This window comes from Leguminivora glycinivorella, chromosome Z, assembly GCF_023078275.1.
Source record: "Leguminivora glycinivorella isolate SPB_JAAS2020 chromosome Z, LegGlyc_1.1, whole genome shotgun sequence".
NCBI lineage: Eukaryota > Metazoa > Arthropoda > Insecta > Lepidoptera > Tortricidae > Leguminivora > Leguminivora glycinivorella.
Window position 1 is genome coordinate 2,061,718 of NC_062998.1, and position 21,158 is coordinate 2,082,875.

The 21,158-nt window shown below is 38.0% G+C and overlaps 1 protein-coding gene across 2 annotated transcripts in view; it reads right to left on the reverse strand.

The window, feature by feature from the left end:
• Window positions 1-1,368: 1,368 nt before the first annotated feature.
• LOC125240746 (protein transport protein Sec16A) overlaps window positions 1,369-21,158 on the reverse strand; it is an 87,147-nt gene continuing 67,357 nt past the window's right edge. For both annotated transcript variants that reach the window (XM_048148799.1, XM_048148798.1), the window contains 6 exons: window positions 13,183-13,302; window positions 12,195-12,350; window positions 8,461-8,570; window positions 7,461-7,549; window positions 5,207-5,337; window positions 1,369-1,834 (listed from right to left, as the gene is read on the reverse strand). In XM_048148799.1, coding sequence (XP_048004756.1) covers window positions 1,778-1,834; window positions 5,207-5,337; window positions 7,461-7,549; window positions 8,461-8,570; window positions 12,195-12,350; window positions 13,183-13,302 — 663 coding nt within the window. In that variant the 3' untranslated portion in view covers window positions 1,369-1,777. The remainder of the gene's footprint in view (window positions 1,835-5,206; window positions 5,338-7,460; window positions 7,550-8,460; window positions 8,571-12,194; window positions 12,351-13,182; window positions 13,303-21,158) is intronic.

Here is a 21,158-nt window from a genome sequence, read left to right on the forward strand (position 1 = left end):
TATACTCCTAATTTTGGGCAGAATAAACACTAAACCCGAAATACCAAAAGACAAAAAAAAACTATTACCTAGTTGACTTTGAATTTATATTTTTGCAACACAGGAAAACAGAGAAGGGAACTTTTTATTTATTGAATCCTGTCGAAAAAAGGCATGAAAATAAAAATTGGTACATTGTTATAACATTAAGCTGAGTTTAGACGTGCAAGTTATTGCTGCAAGTTTTGAAACAGAAGTATATGCAACACAGACCAACCCCTATATAGACATCCATTACAAGACGACTCGCGGTCACCAGCCTTACTTGTATTTGCACTGATATAAGCGCGGGCGCTCGCCGTGCCCGATCAGTAGCGACCAAGTAACCGACCCGAAAGCAGCGCGTGTTTTTCGCAATAAGAAAATTGAAAAGGGTATTTTGATGCCTTAAATATGTCCACCTGTATTGTGAAATGGTGTGGAAAGGTAACAACAAGCTCAAATTTAAAAACAGACGGCATTACATTCCACAAATAAGTCATATTTATAATTTATTCAGAGCCGGCATAGGTCAACTTACACTGGCTACTTACGCGACAGTAGAGGGACAGTCATACTTCTGTCTCTTTTTATCTGGCGCGACTGCCCGCCGTCCTTGAAACGACCAATCGCAGCGCCCTAAACACATTCCCCTTCCGCTCCTCGCTCCCCAAGCACTGGTGATTTGTACCGTGCACAAAATTTACAATATTAGTACTCTATAGGAGGTTCTCTGTGATATGCAAGAAAGAGATGCAGATATTTGCCACTCCCTCTTATCTATAGTTTCGTCTTACAACTTGCAGCAATAGCTTGCAGGTCTAAACTCAGCTTTAGAGCCTAAATAATATCGGTGACATATTTTTTTTCCTGAAATTATTTGCCTGTCAAATATATGCTATATTAAAATCTGACTTAGGACTGCAGTTATGACCAAGCGTCGAGATCGGGTCATAATATGTATATATCCGTGACACGAACATGCTATACGACATACAAATGAAAACAAATGTGACAAAAATACTGGTAATTCGCTAAAAGCCAAAAATTTCAAGATATTTAAAAAAAATTAAGTTGAATATTTATACTTAAGTACTATTTCCTAGTCAAATTGCATCGATGGTTTTCGACAGATCAACAGTACCTATAGTATTTTTGCTACACTTTAACTAGTATCCTCGTATCGTGAAAAATCCTTAGTTTAGGCACTGGTCCCACCGCGAGCTAGTAAGCTATGAGCTATCGGCTATGAAAACGAACAAAAGATAAGCACTCTCATGCAAATAAAAGAGACACGGCGATATTGATAGCTCACCGCTGGGCGAGTAACTATAAACATCGCCGTGTCTCTTTTATTTACACAGGATTGATTATCTTTTGTTCGTTTTTATAGCCGATAGCTCATAGCTTACTAGCTCGCGGTGGAACTAGTGCCATATATTGTCGTATCATATCTATCACTACGTGTATATCCGAGGTGACAAGAAAATCCGTCTGAGGCGTTTATAGGTGTATTTGTCGGCCAAGATGTCAATAACCATCGCGACGTGAAGATCCTGTAAGCGTCCATTAGCTGTGTGACGTGTATAATCGTCATTACCATTCACTAGACTCCATTGGTCATGTCCCTAATACTTGAGAGACATGTATAACCGTTGACGTGTATATCCGTCATGACGTGTATATACGTCATGACGTGAAAATCCGTCGGCTATGAGACGTTTGCGGCGAGACGTGGCCTAGTGGAGATCGGTGGGCTTCAGTAGCCACTGTTGTAGGTGGTATCATCGGGCTGCGATTGAGACGGATCGAATGTCTGCAACAAAAAAAAAAGAAATGAATAAAAAAAAATTGCGAAACTTATTTATGGCCAGTCAGTACGCCTAAATCACATCTCGGACACTGGCATTCAAATATATGAAAGAGGCGCGTTCCTAGCACACATTCTAAGCTCGTGTAGGTGAACGCGTACCATGCTTGTATAAGTGAGATATGACAGGTAGACTGTTCGCGTTTTTGACAGGCGGTAACTGTGAGGTAGCCGAGAGGGGGTGGGAGGCACTTTTAGCGGGGAGCGGGAGTGGCCATACTGTACGATAGTGCTCTTTATTATACTGTGGCTAAACAGTCGGTACGCCTTGTCATGTCTGAAGTGCACGGTGTCTCTATGCGATACAAAGAGAATGAATTTAAAAGATTTTTGTGAAAATTAAATGTATGAGTTGAGTATCTAGTAGGGATGTACCAACTAGTCGCCGACTAGTCGGGAAAGACGAATATCCGGCCACATTTCTAGTCGGCGATTAGTCGGCAAAAGAGGCCGATTAGTCGGCACTTCATTACTGATAGAAAAACCGTACAAAACTAAATTATCAGCTGAAAATTATGGTTGCATTATGTACCTATTCGTAATTCCTTTCTTTGTCAAAACAACAAATTTCTGTAATCATCACAGAAATAAATTTCCTACCTAGGATTACAGATTTCATAGGCAGGATCACTACCCACTAAGCCAAGCCGCTTGTTAAAAATGGAAGATGTATATAAATATTAGCATGAACCTTTGAACCTGTAAAAAATCATAAGAAGCGCGAACGTAGAACCAAAAATGACATTCAAAATGTGAATTTAGTTGAAAATTATGTTTTGGCCGACTAGCCGACTAGTCGGTAGTCGGCCTAGTCGGCCAAATCAATAGTCGGTACATCCCTAGTATCTAGTCAAGTTTTAAATATTTTCACATCACTGGGTCTTTTCTACGCTATGAGGGATAAAAATGTCACTTTTCTTCCCTTCTAGGAAAGAATGAGAGCAAATTTAAATTCCAAACATAGAGGAATAAATAAGGGAATTGTTGTAACTCAGTAAATGCGGGATATTTGTAGTGACATCTAGCGACAATCACGCGTCAAATAGCGTAAATTATCAGTACCACTATTCGATACTAGGTGTCGACAGTGTCTCGTCTGCCAAAAAAGAATATTAGAACAGTTCACAACTTATATTACAAGTAGAAGGAATTGAAAACAGAATACTAATTAATACTATTGTAATATTAGCTAAAAAACCCCTCCCTCCCTCCCTCCTTAGAAATTGTACATTCCTTTTTGCTGTGTACTTAACACAGCAAAAGGGAGTGTACAAGTTTCTAATAGGGTGGCAACGCGCTTGTGACACTGTTTAGTTGCAGGCGTCCATAGGTTACGGTGACCGCTTTACATCAGGCGGGCCGTATGCTTAATTGTTTGCCACCGACGTAGTATAAAAAAAAAGTGGTGAGCATTAGACTCTTCGTTCGTCGCGACATCTATTGACAAGTAGCAGTACTGATAAGGTATTTGACGCGTGATTGTCGCTAGATGTCACTACAAATAACCCGCACTTACTAATGTATGGAGTTATAATATAACTCTTCCCTTACTTATTCTTCTATGATTCCAAGAGAGAAGAATGTGTCTTCTTCTTAAGTAATTTTTTTTAATACTACGTCGGTGGCAAACAAGCATACTGATGTAAAGCGGTCACCGTAACCTATGGACGCCTGCAACTCAAACAGAGTCACATGCCCGTTGCCACCCCATTAGAAACTTGTACATTCCCTTTTGCTGTGTTAAGTTCACAGCAAAAAGGAGTGTACAAGTTCTAAGGAGGGTTCGGGTTGCCGACGACTCAAAGGACAATAGACGGAACAAGTTAGTTCCGTAAGTCCTCCCGTCATCAGCACACCGCACCCTCGTTGAGCTCTGGTTTTGTAAATCTGTGTAAATACCTGTTAATAGCCATTCACTGACTCCGCCTCCTGATTGCATGTTGGATAAAACATATTTTATTTCAAAACGTGTACAGATGTAGTGCTAAAATATTTTTCATCGTATTTTTCCGGAAACGTTCGTATTTGTCATGCTAGTTCAGTGTCAGTAAGTCTTGTACTGACACTGACTGAAATAGTATGACACGTTTCCGTAAAAAATCGAAGGAAATTCTTTTCGCACTATATCTGTATAGTCGCAAGTGGTCTAAAACGCTAAATGTACAGGTATACCTGTAGGTTCGGTTCATTATAGGTATGTATCTTCAAATGGCCGAAGGCCAAACTGCACAGAATAGGAGCCCCGCTTACGCAGGGCTTCGTCGATATATAGTTAGGCCTCTGGTCAGTGATAGCTATGACTGTTAGAGTTGTGCCTGCTCGTTCACTGAAAAGATCGCTCCCAACTAGTACGATCTCCGAAGTGTACTAGTTCGTTCTTTTAGGACATTTAGGACAGTAGTACACCGAGAGAGCGAGAGATAAATTGTGCATATGACGTACAGTAACGCTCGCTCGTACTAGCCGAGAGCTGATCGGCCGTTTTCGCGCGCTCTCGGTAGGTTTCGGTCGGATCACACGGATCGCTTTGCTGTCATTGTCACTCCTCGGCTCTTCGCTCCTTTCGCTCCCATTCTGTTGCGCGTGTGTGAGTGTACTAAATGTACTAGAGAGCAGAATCATTTGGGAGTAGTTCGGTCTAGTACAGTGCAGGGAATCGTGTTTTTTGTACTATTAGTACATGTCTAACTTTATGTGTATTTCTTGAGGTAGCATGTATTGAGACGGAGGACCGAGCGCGTATCCAGGGCGCATGCGTGCTTGCGTAGCTGCGGACGACTTTGTGTAGGTCTATTGAAATTAATACGTTACTTGCTCTAAGACACCCTCCCCTACGGGCATTTTCGTGAGAAGAATCACAATTTTTTTAAGGCACTGGTCCCACCGCGAGCTAGTAAACTATGAGCTATCGGCTATAAAAACGAACAAAAGATAAGCACTCCCGTGTAAATAAAAGAGACACGGCGATGTTTATAGTTACTCGCCCAGCGGTGAGCTATTAATATCGCCGTGTCTCTTTTATTTACACGGGAAAGCTTATCTTGTGTTCGTTTTTATAGCCGACAGCTGATAGCTTGCTAGCTCGCGATGGGACCAGTGCCTAAGTTAGTAGGATAGAAAGGGCTCGTGATTCTGAGGAGGAAAAACATTAAATTTACAGGACAAAAAAGTTTTTGAATCTTTTATCGCGAAAATGCCCCTACACGATCTTTCCATTTCTTCCTATTGACCCCGCGTTCCTTCCAGTCTGATTCGACGGGCCTTATTCAAGCTTTTTCGTCTAGAAAAGGCAATATCTAAGTTAAAAGTAATATGTACCTGCTGAGGCAGCATGTATTGAGGCGGGACGCCGAGCGCGGGCCCGGGGCCGAGCACCTCGGCCGCGGGCGGGAGGGGCCGCGTCGGCGCGCCGCTCGGGTTGAACACGTCCACGTACGATTTCTTTATATCTGTAAGGAGATTTACAAATAGTTCATTGTTTGTTTTTTATACTTTAATATCTGGGCGACCGAGCTTCGCTCGCTTCTATTTTACTATATCACGTCTTTAGATTTAAAAAAAACCTCTTATAAATGTGTGCATCAGAATGACTGACCAAAGTGGCAGATCGATGTTGGAGTACCATCAGCATTTACTACCTATTTGCTACTATTTACTACCTATACTGACATATTTGCTACCTAAGTTGGAAAAAAGATTTTCCAAAAATAATGTGGGCAGTCATTCTGACGTCAGGATGACTGCCCAAACTGAGTATGTCGGGGTTGGAGCCCCTAATTTGCAACAATGTATATACTATGATTTACTACCTATTTGCTACCTACACATATATTTTTTTCAGATTTTTTTAGGTAAAAGATATCGATTTTATGAGCAAAGTATTATTTTTAGAGATTTCTTCCATAAAGTGGGCAGTCATTCTGACGTCAGGATGACTGCCCAAACTGAGTATGTCGAGGTTGGACCCCCTAATTTGCAACAATGTATGTACTATGATTTACTACCTATTTGCTACCTGCACATATATTTTTTTCGGATTTTTTAGGCAAGGAATAACGATTTTATAAGCAAAATAGTTTTTTTGTAGAAATATGTTTCATAAAGTGGGCAGTCGTTCATACTTCAAGTTGGACCCCCTAATTTGCAACATTCTATGTCCTATGATTTACTACCTTTGCTACCTACATATAATATCTACTTATATATTTTCATTTAATTTTTTTATAAATAAAATCTGAAAACATACATAATATTATGTAGGTAGGCAAAAATGGGGCCTTGGGCCTATATTTATTTAATTTTATTCAATTTTTCATATTGAAAAAAATCTGAAAACATACATATATTATGTAAGTAGGCAAATGGGTAGTAAATCATAGGACATAGAATGTTGCAAATTAGGGGGTCCAACTTGAAGTATGACTGCCCACTTTATGAAACACATTTCTACAAAAAAACTATTTTGCTATAAAATCGTTAATCTTGGCCTAAAAAATCCGAAAAAAATATATGTGCACGTAGCAAATAGGTAGGAAATCATAGTACATACATTGTTGCAAATTAGGGGGACCAACCTCGACATACTCAGTTTGGGCAGTCATCCTGACGTCAGAATGACTGCCCACTTTATGGAAGAAATCTCTAAAAATAATACTTTGCTCATAAAATCGTTATTTTTTACCTAAAAAATCTGAAAAAAATATATGTGTAGGTAGCAAATAGGTAGTAAATCATAGTATATACATTGTTGCAAATTAGGGGGTCCAACCCCGACATACTTTCAGTTTGGGCAGTCATCCTGACGTCAGAATGACTGCCCACTTTATGGAAGAAATCTCTAAAAATAATACTTTGCTCATAAAATCGTTATTTTTTACCTAAAAAATCTGAAAAAAATATATGTGTAGGTAGCAAATAGGTAGTAAATCATAGTATATACATTGTTGCAAATTAGGGGGTCCAACCCCGACATACTCAGTTTGGGCAGTCATCCTGACGTCAGAATGACTGCCCACACTATTTTTGGAAAATCTTTTTTTTAACTTAGGTAGCAAATATGTCAATATAGGTAGTAAATAGTAGCAAATAGGTAGTAAATGCTGATGGTACTCCAACATCGATCTGCCACTTTGGTCAGTCATTCTGATGCACACCTTATAAATACAAAAAAGGATTCCAAATTCTGACACCTCCGATGTGCCTGCGAACATTGGATTTCTTACGACTGAGCTACGCTCAGCCGATGCGTGATCGGCGAAATTAACGACCATATTTTGCGTTTACTAACACAAAAGAAAAACGCATAACTCGAAAATACGCGTTTTCCGGGATCTAAAGCTAAGCTAGATCGATTTTTCACCCCCGAAGACCCTCACATAACAAATTTCAGCGAAATCGTTAGAGATGTTTCCGAGTTCGTCGATATATACATATATAAATAAATAAATATACAAGAATTGCTCGTTTAAAGGTATAAGATATTTTTCACTGTTACACGTCAAAATAATAATATTTTTTCAATAATATCTAGTAATTATAAAGGTCAAATAGCCTATAGCAATATGGTACGTACGTCTACCCTTCTGCATTTTGAAAATATTGGAAACAGGCGCCGTGGGCGGCAGGCCGGCCGCGGGAGGCGCTTGCAGTGGCGACGACGTTCTGAAAGTTCAAATAAATTATAAATAGATGTTATAGTGACCTTCTTGGACAAGTCAACTAAGCCTACAGTCACGGAAAGCAAAGACATCGTCACTACTTTGGGAAAATCTCGTATCTCACACTGCCCCTCAAAATGAAAACGCTGTAAGTCTCTATGCGTTCCATACATACTTACTACAATATTATTTTCATTGACAGAAGAAGATACAAGTTTTTTTCAGAGTAGTGACGATATGTAACTCCGTATAGACGGATAAGGTCTAAGAAAAAAACGTACCTCAAAGCCATAGAGGAAAAGGTACGGTGGCCTAGATTGCGTTACACCTTTAGGGAACGCTCGGCTAGATAGCGCTAATATTAATATTTGACATTTTAAAACATATCAAGCTAAAAATATGGGCCAAATTGTCAAAACTGAGGTTCAAAAGTTTTAAGCCTGTGTTAAGAGATGGCAGTCTATGCACTGTGATTATACACTTTACTTTGACAGTAACTCTCTACAGAGTGGGGCCTGTACTGTAACAAAGGCGAAGAATTGAACTGTAGGCTATTCTCCTTATACTGATAGACATTTGTTCAGTGACTTTTAAAAATTATGAAGTCTTTAAATTTTTAATTTTTCATACAAAATAAATATTAGCTTCAATGTACGCCATTATTATTGTCATTGACGTTGTCTGTCACACTTTAGATTTAACAGAATTCGCAATATATTACCTCTTAGAAAAAACTTTCAAGGGTGATAACGATAAAAATCAAAATACAAGTTATTTTTAAAAGTCGCCGAACAAATGTTGATCAGTATAAGGAGAATAGCCTAGAGTTCAATTTTTCGCCTTTGTTACAGGCCCCACTCTGTATAATACTCGATCCTCTTTGCCCATATACAGAGTTATCTGTGATGTACTCACTGCATGGCGGGGATGTCTGCGGTCTTCGGCGGCGGAGGCGGCGCCGACGCGGATTCATCGCCGTCAGAGTCAAGGTTCTGCCATCTCTTGTTGACGGCGTCCCATACGATCTGAACAATAAGGAATGTTTATGTCAATGGGGAAAAATATGTTCGTAAGAAAGAAGGAATAAAAAACTGTTGGAAAAGTAAGAAAATCAAACTTACTTTGTGGTAACGTAAATTTTTTTAGTGTGTGAGACACAATTTGGAATGCACTTTATTTGTATACCTTTTGCCTAAAAGCTTAACGAAAAATATTAATATCGTGTATTTATTTTTCCCCTCACTAGCTCGGAAACACGTGTATTGTCCTTTAATACCAGCGGGTAAAAACGCATTTTATCCACTAGTGGGTAAAGTGATTTGACCTTGAATAAAGTCAAATTAACTGCTTTAAAATTGATAAAAGTAGGTGAGTCTAGTAATAAAGATGATTTACCACCTGTGGAACTACTGGAAGCAGTGATAAACGCATTTTTTGCGTTGTAGTTTCCTCGTTATAGTGAGGGGAAAAGTTTTGTGTTACACTCGGGTGCAAATGTATTTTACTTCTCGTGTGTTAAAAAACTTGCAAGTTCAGGATTCTATTCTCGAACTATAGAATCCTTTCACTTGCTCGTTTTTCAATTCCACACTCGGCGTTAAAATACAACTTTGCCCCCTTGTATAACAAATAACTATTATTAGCTAATTGTACCGAGAAATTGTAAAAAAATATTTAATTCAAGGCATGCTTTTGCATACTTACCCCCTTATTCATAAACGTACACTAAAGTTATCAAGCCGATAAAGTTCGTTTGTCAAACTGTCGAACGTTGTTGTTCGAAAGGGACAAACGAACTTTACCGGCTTGATAACTTTAGTGAACGTTTATGAATAAGGGGGTTAGGAATTATCGTAATAATATATCATTCATTTGTATATTATAGTATTTTGTTGAATAATTATAGCAAGAGAAAGAAAGTTTTAATACATTTTGAATGTATGACCTGATTGATTTTTTTTTAACAACTCGTAAAGCGGTATAAAATACTATTTACTTAATAGAATAAATACTCATCATCATCATCGCCACCTGGTATAGGCTAGTTTCCTATACTTAAAATAAAATATTATATGTAGTGCACGAAATAAAGCACCACGTAATTCGAAGAAAAATATGGACAGTAGTTGTGTTTAAACATAATTTCTATTTAATAAGTCAAAGAGAAAGATATAAAGTAAATGAATTGACCGTGACGTCACTCCTCAGTATCTCATAGTAATTCCATATTAGCAAATCGTTTTGACAGTTCTTAAAAAGAAGCTGATTTGACTAGTAGGAAACTACCCTATTATTGCAGGTGACTAATGTATACGTACATATATTATACATATGTAAATAAGCCTGTATCTGTATGTCTATTGTCTATTATGTTGTCAAATAAAGTTTACATTTATATTCGCTCTTTCATTATAAAGATTTCCGTGTGCAGGGTAAAATCTTGGCAGTGAAAGGGTTAAAACGTATAAAACAAGCTTGGAAAATAGATATTTGAAAAACCTGCAAAAATATCTTCACCTTCGATATCTACAAATATTATACGCTCTTATTTATGGCTAACCAAATAGATCGTGTCAGACGATTTTGTGTAATATATTAATATAGTTGTCTTTATTAAACAGATTTATAATAAACTAATATACTAATAGATAAATAATAAAAGTAGCAGGATAGTAACCAGGAGAATAGTAACCAGGAGAATATTAAAAAACAATAAAAAATAAGATCTTTATTCAAAAATAATAAAATAAATGAAGAAAGAAACAAGGAACAATAATAAATAAATACATAAACATACATATAAATAATACAGAAAGGGAACATATATACTTGACATATATGTATTAATACAAAGTATTTTAAAGAGAAATATATGGAATAGATTTAGTAGGACAATAACCAAAACCACAAAATCTTTGTAAGAAAAGAGCGAAAATAAACATAGTAGGTAGGGATGAATACATAACATTTAAATTAAGCGTAAAACTAAACAGTCCTCTAAGCACCTAAAGTTTAAAGGAAGAAGTATTTTCTCAAAAACGTTGGTGATCTAACTCTTAACAAATGTACAGTCAACCAATTGGAACCCTGGCCACTGTAGAACTATGTCATAGTGACGTTATAGATCAGATTGTAAGAAATCTCTTGTCCTTGTTCCTCCGTCCCCATTTCACCATAGGACCACTAGACAATCGGCAATGCGGCATCGCTTCATGGTCAATATTCCAAAAATACGCACTAAGCGTTTCGCTTCAACATTTCTTTTGCGAACCGCCAAGGAGTGGAATGCCCTGCCTGAGTCTGTGTTTCCGCACGAGTACAATCCAGGTCTCTTTAAAGCAAGATTAAATTGGTATCTCATAGGTAAGCGTGCTCCACCGTAGACCGCATTATCACTTACCATCAGGTGTGATCGTGGTCAAACGTCTACCTATCCATACTAAAAAAAAAATTAAAAAAAATTGACATGGTTATAGAGTAGCCTAGGGTTCCATTTGGTTGACTGTACTGTTGAGATTTGAAAATCGTTCATATCTGTATCCCCCTCCTCCTTTTAATCCCTCACATTTTATTCTTAGGAGACTTTTTCTCTCAACCTCACCTTTTGCTCTCAAAAGATCAAGTTTAGCAACCACATTATAATTTCTAAAGTATTTTAGTCTAAGCATGGGTATCTAGTGACTTTTCTCTGATATAATAAAATTCTTAATGATTCTTAGTTTAACTAGAGAAGCGTGGTGGTTCGGCGGCCGCAGCGTCAGCTTGGTGAAAATGTTTTAAATATATCCCTCCTTTAATCCATAATATTTTAATCCTACCTTTTTTCCACAAGTTTAATTTGACGACAATATTTTCTAACGTATTTTAGTCTAACTACACATGCGCGGATCCAGGGGGGGGGGGGTCATGGGGGTCATGACCCCCCCCTGGAGCCTAAGTTGGCCATACAAATAGACCACGTGACCCCCCCCCTGGGGCCCCGGTCCTCTACCACGTGACCCCCCCTGGGCACGAAGCTGGATCCGTGCTTGTAACTACAGAAGCGTGGGCATTTCCCTACGTTTCTCCCTCCCCACAGACCCACTAGCGTCCCTCCTGACAGACCCACTAGTAACCCTACCCTCCCTACTCACGGTGGGGTTCTTGTGGTCAGGCAGTATCATCTGGTTCGGCGGCCGCAGCGTCAGCTTGGTGAAAATGTTTTAAATATATCCCTCCTTTAATCCATAATATTTTAATCCTACCTTTTTTCCACAAGTTTAGTTTGACGACAATATTTTCTAACGTATTTTAGTCTAACTACAGAAGCGTGGGCATTTCCCTACGTTTCCCCCTCCCCACAGACCCACTAGCGTCCCTCCTGACAGACCCACTAGTAACCCTACTCTCCCTACTCACGGTGGGGTTCTTGTCGTCAGGCAGTATCATCTGGTTCGGCGGCCGCAGCGTCAGCTTGGTGAAGATGTTTTAAATATATCTCTCCTTTAATCCTACTTTTTTCCACAAGAGTTTAGTTTGACGGCAATATTTTCTAACGTATTTTAGTCTAACTACAGAAGCGTGGGCATCTCCCTACGTTTCTCCCTCCTCACGGACCCACTAGCGTCCCTCCTGACAGACCCACTAGTAACCCTACTCTCCCTACTCACGGTGGGGTTCTTGTCGTCAGGCAGTATCATCTGGTTCGGCGGCCGCAGCGTCAGCTTCGTGAATATGCCGCCGAGCCAGCCGGACTTCTTTTGCGGCTCCTGCTTTTTGGCGTCTGGCTTCTTGGCTGGCTTTGGAGTGTCCATTTCTCGGTCCGTCTGTGAAGTTAATACAATGTTATAAAATTGTAGGGAATTATATAGTAATAAAGTAGGTGGTCAGTTACAATTTGGTGCTGTTAGTACAGGATACTAAATGGAAGTAAATTGAATAGTTAGGGAATGAACGATGATACTGTACAGAGTTGGAAAGAGTAATTTCAAATCAATAATTACGACTTTTTCATTAATTCATAAATTATTTTTCATGTATTTTAGGAGTCCAGATTTGCTAGCGCCGGCTCTCAGAGCGGACTATAATAAGTTTAAGTTACTTACATTAGCACAAGGTGTCTGGTGCGATCACACACACCAAATACGCGGCGCTGTTTAAGTACAGGTTTAAGTTACTTACATCAACAATAGGTTGTCTTTAACCTGGTAGTCCGTGTATGAAAGCTCGTCACCATCAGCGACCAGGCAGGCAAGCACCGTCGCGTGATAAACTATATAACGTCAGTCCGTCCTTTTCGTACTATTTGTAAGTGCGATAGAGACGGACCGATACAATAAAGTTTATCCAACTAGTGTGCTACGCCCGCAGGATCAACATATACCTGCCGCAGTAGTTTGGGTTCACGAAGATGAGATATGTCTCTTCAGGGTCACTTACTTTGATCAGAACTAGGCGATCGCCGCTCCCACCTCTGTCTGTGTTCAGATGCAGCGCTATCGCTAGCGATGTTCACACAGATAAGAGTGTATCTACTAAGTATTCTACTCACATCAGCACTCGGTCTGTCATCCACATAGTCGCCGTGCATCGTGATCCGACCCTGCTTTTACGCACCAGACCTACAGTGCTTACATAACTATGTTTTTTTACACTCACATCAGCGCTCGGCGGTCTGTCATCCTCATAATCCCCATACATCGGCCGACTGGACGCGTTCGCATTCGGCATCGTGATTTGCGGCCGCGGCTCATCCGCCTCATCCGGTCCCGGCTGCGCCTGTGTTCACACGCACGGAATACGCAACGCAAACGCCGGACCGCCGATAGAGTACGTGTGTGTTGTGTGTGTGTTGTGCGAGGTGGATGATATGTTGGCTATAGTCTCTCCCGGAAGATTTTCCAATCGTAACTTCAATCGTTTTTGAGTAGGGCAAAACTCATTAGGCACTGGTTCCACCGCGAGCTAGTAAACTATGAGTTATCGGTTATAAAAACGAGTAAAAGATAAGTACTCCCGTGCAAATAAAAGAGACACGGCGATATTGATAGTTCCCCGCTGGGCGAGTAACTATAAACATCGCCGTGTCTCTTTTATTTACACGGGAGTGATTATCTTCTGTTCGTTTTTATAGCCGATAGCTCATAGTTTACCAACTCGCGGTGGAACCAGCGTGTCTTAATTATACCACCACAAGTTATGGTTATAAATCGTCACTACTTTGAAAATATCGTATCTCTTGCTGAATCAGTATAGAGAAAAAAGTGTACATAGTTTGTACGTTTGATCAGTGGGCTGTTTCACCATAGTGACACTTGACACTGACAATGTTGTGCCTATTTCTGGGTTGATAAGTAACATTGTTATTCAGTATCAATATTGCCTTGTTGAACAGGCAATGAACGGCAAAGTGTCACTGTCGGGCGACAATCGTCACTATTGTGAAATAGGCCAGTGATTTTTAAGAAACTTCAGGGATAGATCATATGCATACGATTTGGGCTGCATTTTAGGGATATACATGCTATCTAATGAGATGATTATCTAATGATATAGATTTCAATAGAACATATATCGCAACCTTTCATTTGTATGTATAGTTGTGTTGGATTTTTTGTCTTAAACATCTAACATGGACACCAAACCAATCGTAAATTTATCATGATTTTTGTAAATATATTCAAATGATATTCGTTTATCATTCGCGCGCCATTTTTTCCACCCCAGTTTTGTAACATGGGTATTTTTTACGCGATTCACACTCAGAATCGCGAGGTCTTTCGATCCTGATAGGAGAAAAGAAATGTCCTAAGTTTTCCATACCATTTCCGTTACCGTCCTAAAATGTATGAAAAAATGGTAACAGAATGAGAAAAGCCTTTTTCTCCTATTAGGATGGAAAGAGCTCGCGATTCTGAATGGAAGCCACATAAAAATTTCCAAATAAAAAAAATGGGGTGGACAACTTTGAAAAAAAAAATGGCCATTTGGCACGAGTTAGACACAGAGGCTATTGATTAAAAGACACACTAACCCCTTATTCATAAACATGCACTAAAGTTATCAAGCCGATAAAGTTTGTTTGTCCCTTTCTATCACACCAATACGTCGGAAAGGGACAAACGAACTTTACCGGCTAGATAACTTTAGAGTATGTTTATGAATAAGGGGGTTAATGTACATTTCAATTCGATGTCACAGTTATGTTTGAATCAGCCTCCAAGTCAAATGTTTTCGGTACAGTCATTAGTTTTTTTTTAAGGTAAGGGGGAGGGGGTCAATCTCGACTGGCGGACAATTTCAACTGATCTATTTTTTCTAAGTTTCACGTTATTAACTAGAGCGCCATAGGGCCATAGCACAGTATAAGGACGACTCAGTAATTACTCTCCGACAGCGGCGACGCGAAAGTACGTTCGACCTACTGCGTTCGAAAGCACGTGCTTGAACAAAATCACTATAAATGTTACTCGACATCGTCCAAAGTAAGATGTTATTATTTAATACTATTAACTATAAGTATTACTATAATAATAGCACATTATATTAGTTAGAAAACACTAAAAATATCATTACGCATATTATTCTTATCCACGTTTATCCAAATCCGCTTGCATGTGCTGCGTACGTACACGACGGGTTTGTGTGCACCCCGCGCGTACGTTTGTTAGAAGAGTTATTACTGGTTTATACTGTGGCCATAGTCTACTGAACACGCGTGCTAAATGGGGTCAATGGATGTATCTATTGACCCCATTTACGGTAATCTCGTTAATAATGTAAATGGAAAAAAATGAGCCAGTCGAAATTGCCACAAGATTTTTGTATGAATGTGATGAAGTACTCTGTCGAACGGTCGCGTATAAAAAGGGGGCATATGAAAAAGGCATAGTACATTAATGTTGTTGAAAATACATATAAAATATTACAATTGTCCAAAGTTCTATTTTTAAATGGTTTATTTAATATTTTATAATTATAATCTTTAGATAGGTACAGCATACTCGTATTAATAACAACATGAAATCCTATGACTTTTGAAACGACATACATAAAATACTATTATGATAATTATCATTATCAATCGCCGTTAAATTTTATTTTCAAATCAAACAAAAATAATTAAAATGTATCGTATATTTTTTTTATAAGTTGCTTGAAAAGTATCGTGAAAACAATTCAAATTATTCATGTATATGTTTTCTAAATTCAAGGCTAGACATAAGTACAACAAAATTTAAGGACGATTATTTAAATAAAAATATGACAGGAGCCGATGCGTGTAAGGTCAGAAGGGGCAACTCTAACTACGGGACAATTTTTGTAACTACTGAGAGGGGTGGCACTATTAGCCGGAGGCAGGGAGTGGCAATACTGTGTGATAGAATTATACTACTGTGCCGTAGTCGCAGTTGCCCTTCTTATTTTATGATTTTTCAATTCATTTAAAAATGAATTGTTCGTTAAATGCGTTCAGATGGATGTAAAAAAATACAGAAACGCGTCAGCTCCAACATTTTTTATATTTGATCTTGCACATCACAGGGATACATCTATTTCACACAATTTTATAAATATCAGTTTAGTGCATACTTTTACTATGCATTTTCAACAAAGTGTTTGCCATAAAATATTAGGTATTCTATAACGGAATAGTCAGTATGTAGATATAATCCTGTTTTGTGTACGCACAGTCAACCAATTGGAACCCTAGGCCCCTGTAGAACTATGTCATAGTGACGATATAAATCAGATTGTAAGAAATCTCTTACTGTTTGTCATTTTGACATGGTTGTAGAGTGGCCTAGGGCTGGTTGACTGTACAGCGAGCGTGTACACTTGTACAGATAAGGGCTAAGTTGCTTAAGTGAATAAATACAAAGCCAATACCAATGTATACTACAGATGTGGTGTTTAATGTTTTTCCTTACTTTATTCACGAAAAAACGATGAAAAACTATTACGCACTATATCTGTATGTCCATTTTGCTCAAAATTGTAGGCAACTTTTTGTTATATAAACTGTACTATATAAGAGTAAGTTGATTCATGAAGGCAGACGTGAATGGTACGAACGAAACTTTAATATACACGGTGTTTCCGGTATCACTCAAAACCTCAGACACCCCAACTGATTTTTATTTTTTTAAACTCATCTAGAGTATTCATCTTTTAATTTGATCGTTACTTTTTTTTTAATTGAATTTTTAATTTTCTGTACAGCTCTACTTGACTTTTAGCTCTACACTCAATAAAATAATTGCTAACTACCATCATAAACCATAAGACTATTTATTTGTGTACGTTACTGCAACGACATAAGGTTTACCAATAGACAGCTAAGATGTCACTGTAAAACACTTTAAAGCTTTGTCACAGTAAACTTCAAATTGGACAGGTAATCGCAGTAAGCAAATAAACTCAATATTCAAAATGACAAGGTTGTAATTAGGTACGAGTTCAATTTGTTATGACTTATGATAAACATTAAGATTAAACTGACAAACAACGTCAAACTAGTAGCGGAAAAAATAATCGTCCAGGTAACCGGCCAGTATTAATACCCCTAAATACTGAAAAAAGGTAAACAACCTCTAGCAATGCGATATACACAATGTTGTATTACGAGTACAATAGAATGGGCACGTAAAAAATAACTAATAATACAAATTTAAATAAAAATATTACCCCCATCAAGATATAGCTCAATCGATTCTACTCTCGATTCTGAACAAACTGTTTTCAGATTTTTAGTGTTAAGTGAAACACGGTGTATATATTTTTTTCATTCGATTCTTATTCACATTTGTGCCCGTTCATTAACACAAATTATAAAACATCAAGCTAGCCCTGTTTCAGCAAAGACAAAATATAAACTCATTGCATTTATAAATAAAATTAAATATAATAAAGCTTATTGCCATGCATGTTTTAATAACCAGTATTACTCATTTCTATAACTAGTAAAACTCATTATCAGCAATTCCCGAAAAGTTTGTACATTTGGATCACGTCTCCGATTTTGATAAAAAATGGTAGGCTGATTCCACGATGCTGAGCAAGAGCCACTAGGTTTCCCAAAATGTCCTAGGTACTTTGTATGAAACTTTCCTTTTTTGTTACCGAAAGGAAGGTTTCATACAAACAAGCTAGGACATTTTGGGAAACCTAGGATCTTGCTTAGCATCATGGACTCTATCAGCCTACCATTTTTTATCAAAATCGGAGACGTGATCCAAATGTACCAACTTTTCGGGAATTGCTCTTACATGGTATAAATAAAGTACATAGGTGTTCCATAAATAATTAGTTTCTCATGGATGATTTCAAGTAATCGAAATAGTTTCTCTATTTTACTTGAAAATTTGACACTATTATTTGATACAAAACAGGGAAAAAAGATTGATTTGTTGAAATTACCCACTTGTCGAAATTTTCCAATTTTACCTTACATTATTATCTAATAATGATCATTAATCTATTGTAAATTTCGTAGTCACTAACACTTTTGGCCACAAAGTTACAAACGACTGGATGTTATAAGTTTGACGTGTCTGTCTGTCTGTAGCTCCCGAACGGGTGAACGGATTTAGTTTTTTTTTGTCTGAAAGCTGAGTTAGTCGGGAGTGTTCTTAGCCATGTTTCATGAAAATCGGTCCACTATGTCGCGGTCGGGGGTTTTTTCAGAATTTTATTTTTGTGGTTATTTTCAAAACAATACTATGAAACTTGCAATAAATTAATGTATTAATGATTCATATTAGTTATTAAAAGGCGACGCGCAAGAAAACTTCTCTGAAGCTTTGCTACCAACATATTTAAAACTTTGCACAGACGATATTAATAGTTATTTGTTATACAAGGGGGCAAAGTTGTATTTTAACGCCGAGTGTGGAATTGAAAAACGAGCAAGTGTCAGGATTCTATAGTTGAACCACGAGCGAAGCGAGTGGTTCGAGAATAGAATCCTGAACTTGCGAGTTTTTTAACACACGAGAAGTAAAATACATTTGCACCCGAGTGTAACACAAAACTTTTCCCCTCACTATAGCGAGGAAACTACAACTCAAAAAGATGTGTTTATCACTGCTTCCAGTAGTTCCACAGGTGGTAAATCATCTTTATTACTAGATTCACCTACTTTTATCAATTTTAAAGCAGTTAATGTGACTTTATTCAAGGTCAATTTACTTTACCCACTAGTAGATAAAATGCGTTTTTACCCGCTGATATTGAAGGACAAAACACGTGTTTCCGAGCTAGTGAGGGGAAAAAAAATAAGCTTTGCAAAACGATTTTTTTCGCGTCACTACATGTCATTTTGTCTTAAAAGAAAAGTGCATTTACGACAGACTATTACAATGTATACATATACATACAGATGTAGTGCAAGAAGATTTGCATTCGTATTGTCACGCAAACGTACGAACGTGTCACTGTCATGCTATTTCAGCCAGTCTCAGTACAAGACGTACTGACACTGAGCTAGCATCACAAAAACGAATAATATTGTCTTCGGTTACCGCGATAGTTACCTACTCATGAAATAAAACTACCCGTTCACCCGTTGACCACGAACGCTGTAAAGTGTTCGAAACGTCGGGATGAATCGTGAATTCATTATACGCGATTTAATCCGTTTCCATAGTTTTAAGAGTTTCGAATGATTCACGGTTATTTTCATTACATTTATATTGACCGGGATATAGACCGTGATCACCTTTTTGATTTTTGTTGTTGACTTCGTCAGTTTTCCGTGATCATGATGCATGCAACTGCGTCGAAATATCGGGAGCACGACAAAAATCAAAAAGGTGATCACGGTCTATATCCCGGTCAATATAAGTGTTCCATAGTTTTATTTCATGAGATACGAACGTTTCCGTAAAAATACGAAGGAGAAGCTTATAGCACTACATCTGTATCTAGTGACACATACGTACAACATATATAAGCGAGGAGAGAAGCGTTGTGGGATGATGTGTGCTGTGTGTGTGGTTGTGTGTCCCTGTGTGTGTTCTCACGTATAGTTCAGGCCACGCTCGCAAAACACCAATTTTAATTTTGACAATTTTATTGATAAATAAAAATTTGGTACAGGCTTTTATTGTTGACTATACTTTTCTTTCTACCAGCAACTAGTACTCATATATATAGTTATATCTCAGCAGGGTTAGCACATGATTGCGCGAGAGTATGTCGCCGCGAGATAGACTACCCGTCCTTATGTCATTAATACAGTTAGAAGAAGACGTGTCATCTATCTCGCGGAGACATACTCTCGCGGCCATCATGTGCTAGGCCTACAGAGTTCCTTTTAATACTCCGGTACCCATCATCACTGTAATATTTTATAGTCATTAAAATATACGGGCATTCTCTGAATTTGGGACACCCCAATAAATAACATAGAATGTGAAAAAAGTAAATTTCTAGACAGATTTTGTGCTTAATTGTCGTCACGAAACTGACAGCGAGTTAATTATTGTTAATAACTTTTGCTAATTGGGGGACACAAATTCTGAAAATGCTCATACATGTGTGTAAGGTACAACGGGGCAATTACGAGGGGCAACTTTCAACAGATCGATTTTTTTCCATGTTTACACACTATCATCAACTTGAGCTCCATATGTATCCACTGAAAACGCATGCCATATATGACAAGCGGACACTATTTAATATGTAAAAAAAGTAAAACATGGAAAAAAATGTATGTAGACGAAATTTGCCTCCCAGTCGTAACTTTCTCGCTGTGCCTTACACACGTTTTCAGATTTATTGGAAACCGGGTAGTAGGTAAAATTTTATTAGCAATTTTTCACCCGTACATAAATAGTTGTTTTCTTTAATAGATGATTTTATTACCAAAAATACAGACAAGTTAAAAGCTTGTAAAAATAACCCACGGGTTCAAAAATTATAATAACAGTATGTATAGTGAACATTTAATACTTTTTCTACAAGTCAAACTATTGACATTAAAATACAAATCAAAATAATACAACAGTATCACATTTACATTTATTATATGGTTAGTGCCTAGACGACAGTTTTTAAAATTAAAATATGTAAAGTAGGGCACAATCGAGCCACTCGTCCCACCAAACGCGAGTAAAGCGATGAGCTATCGCCAATAGACATACATACATACAATCACGCCTGTGTCCCATGAAGGGGTAGGCAGAGCACATGAAACTACTCAGGTTTCAGTGCCACTCTTGGCAAATAAGGCGTTGAAAGAAAACGAAACTGTGACATTGCAGTGACAGGTTGCCAGCCTCTCGCCTACGCCACAATTTAACCCATATCCCACAGTCGCCTTCTACGACACCCACGGGAAGAAAGGGGGTGGTGAAATTCTTAACCCGTCACCACACGGCATTGCCAATAGAAACTAACAAAAAATAGTCGCTTTCGTGTAAATAAATGAAAGAGCGAGCGACATACACCGTGTTTTTTTGTTTTCCGTCAAATTAGACATGTCGTTAGGTTCGTTATCAGGAGGTTAAATTCGCAAAAAAATTTTTTTCGTCGTTTTCATACATAACAAACTAATTAATTAGTGTGAGAGACCCTTAAGAATAACATTCAAGTTAGTGTCAAGTGATTGACGGCACATGTCAACACAAATA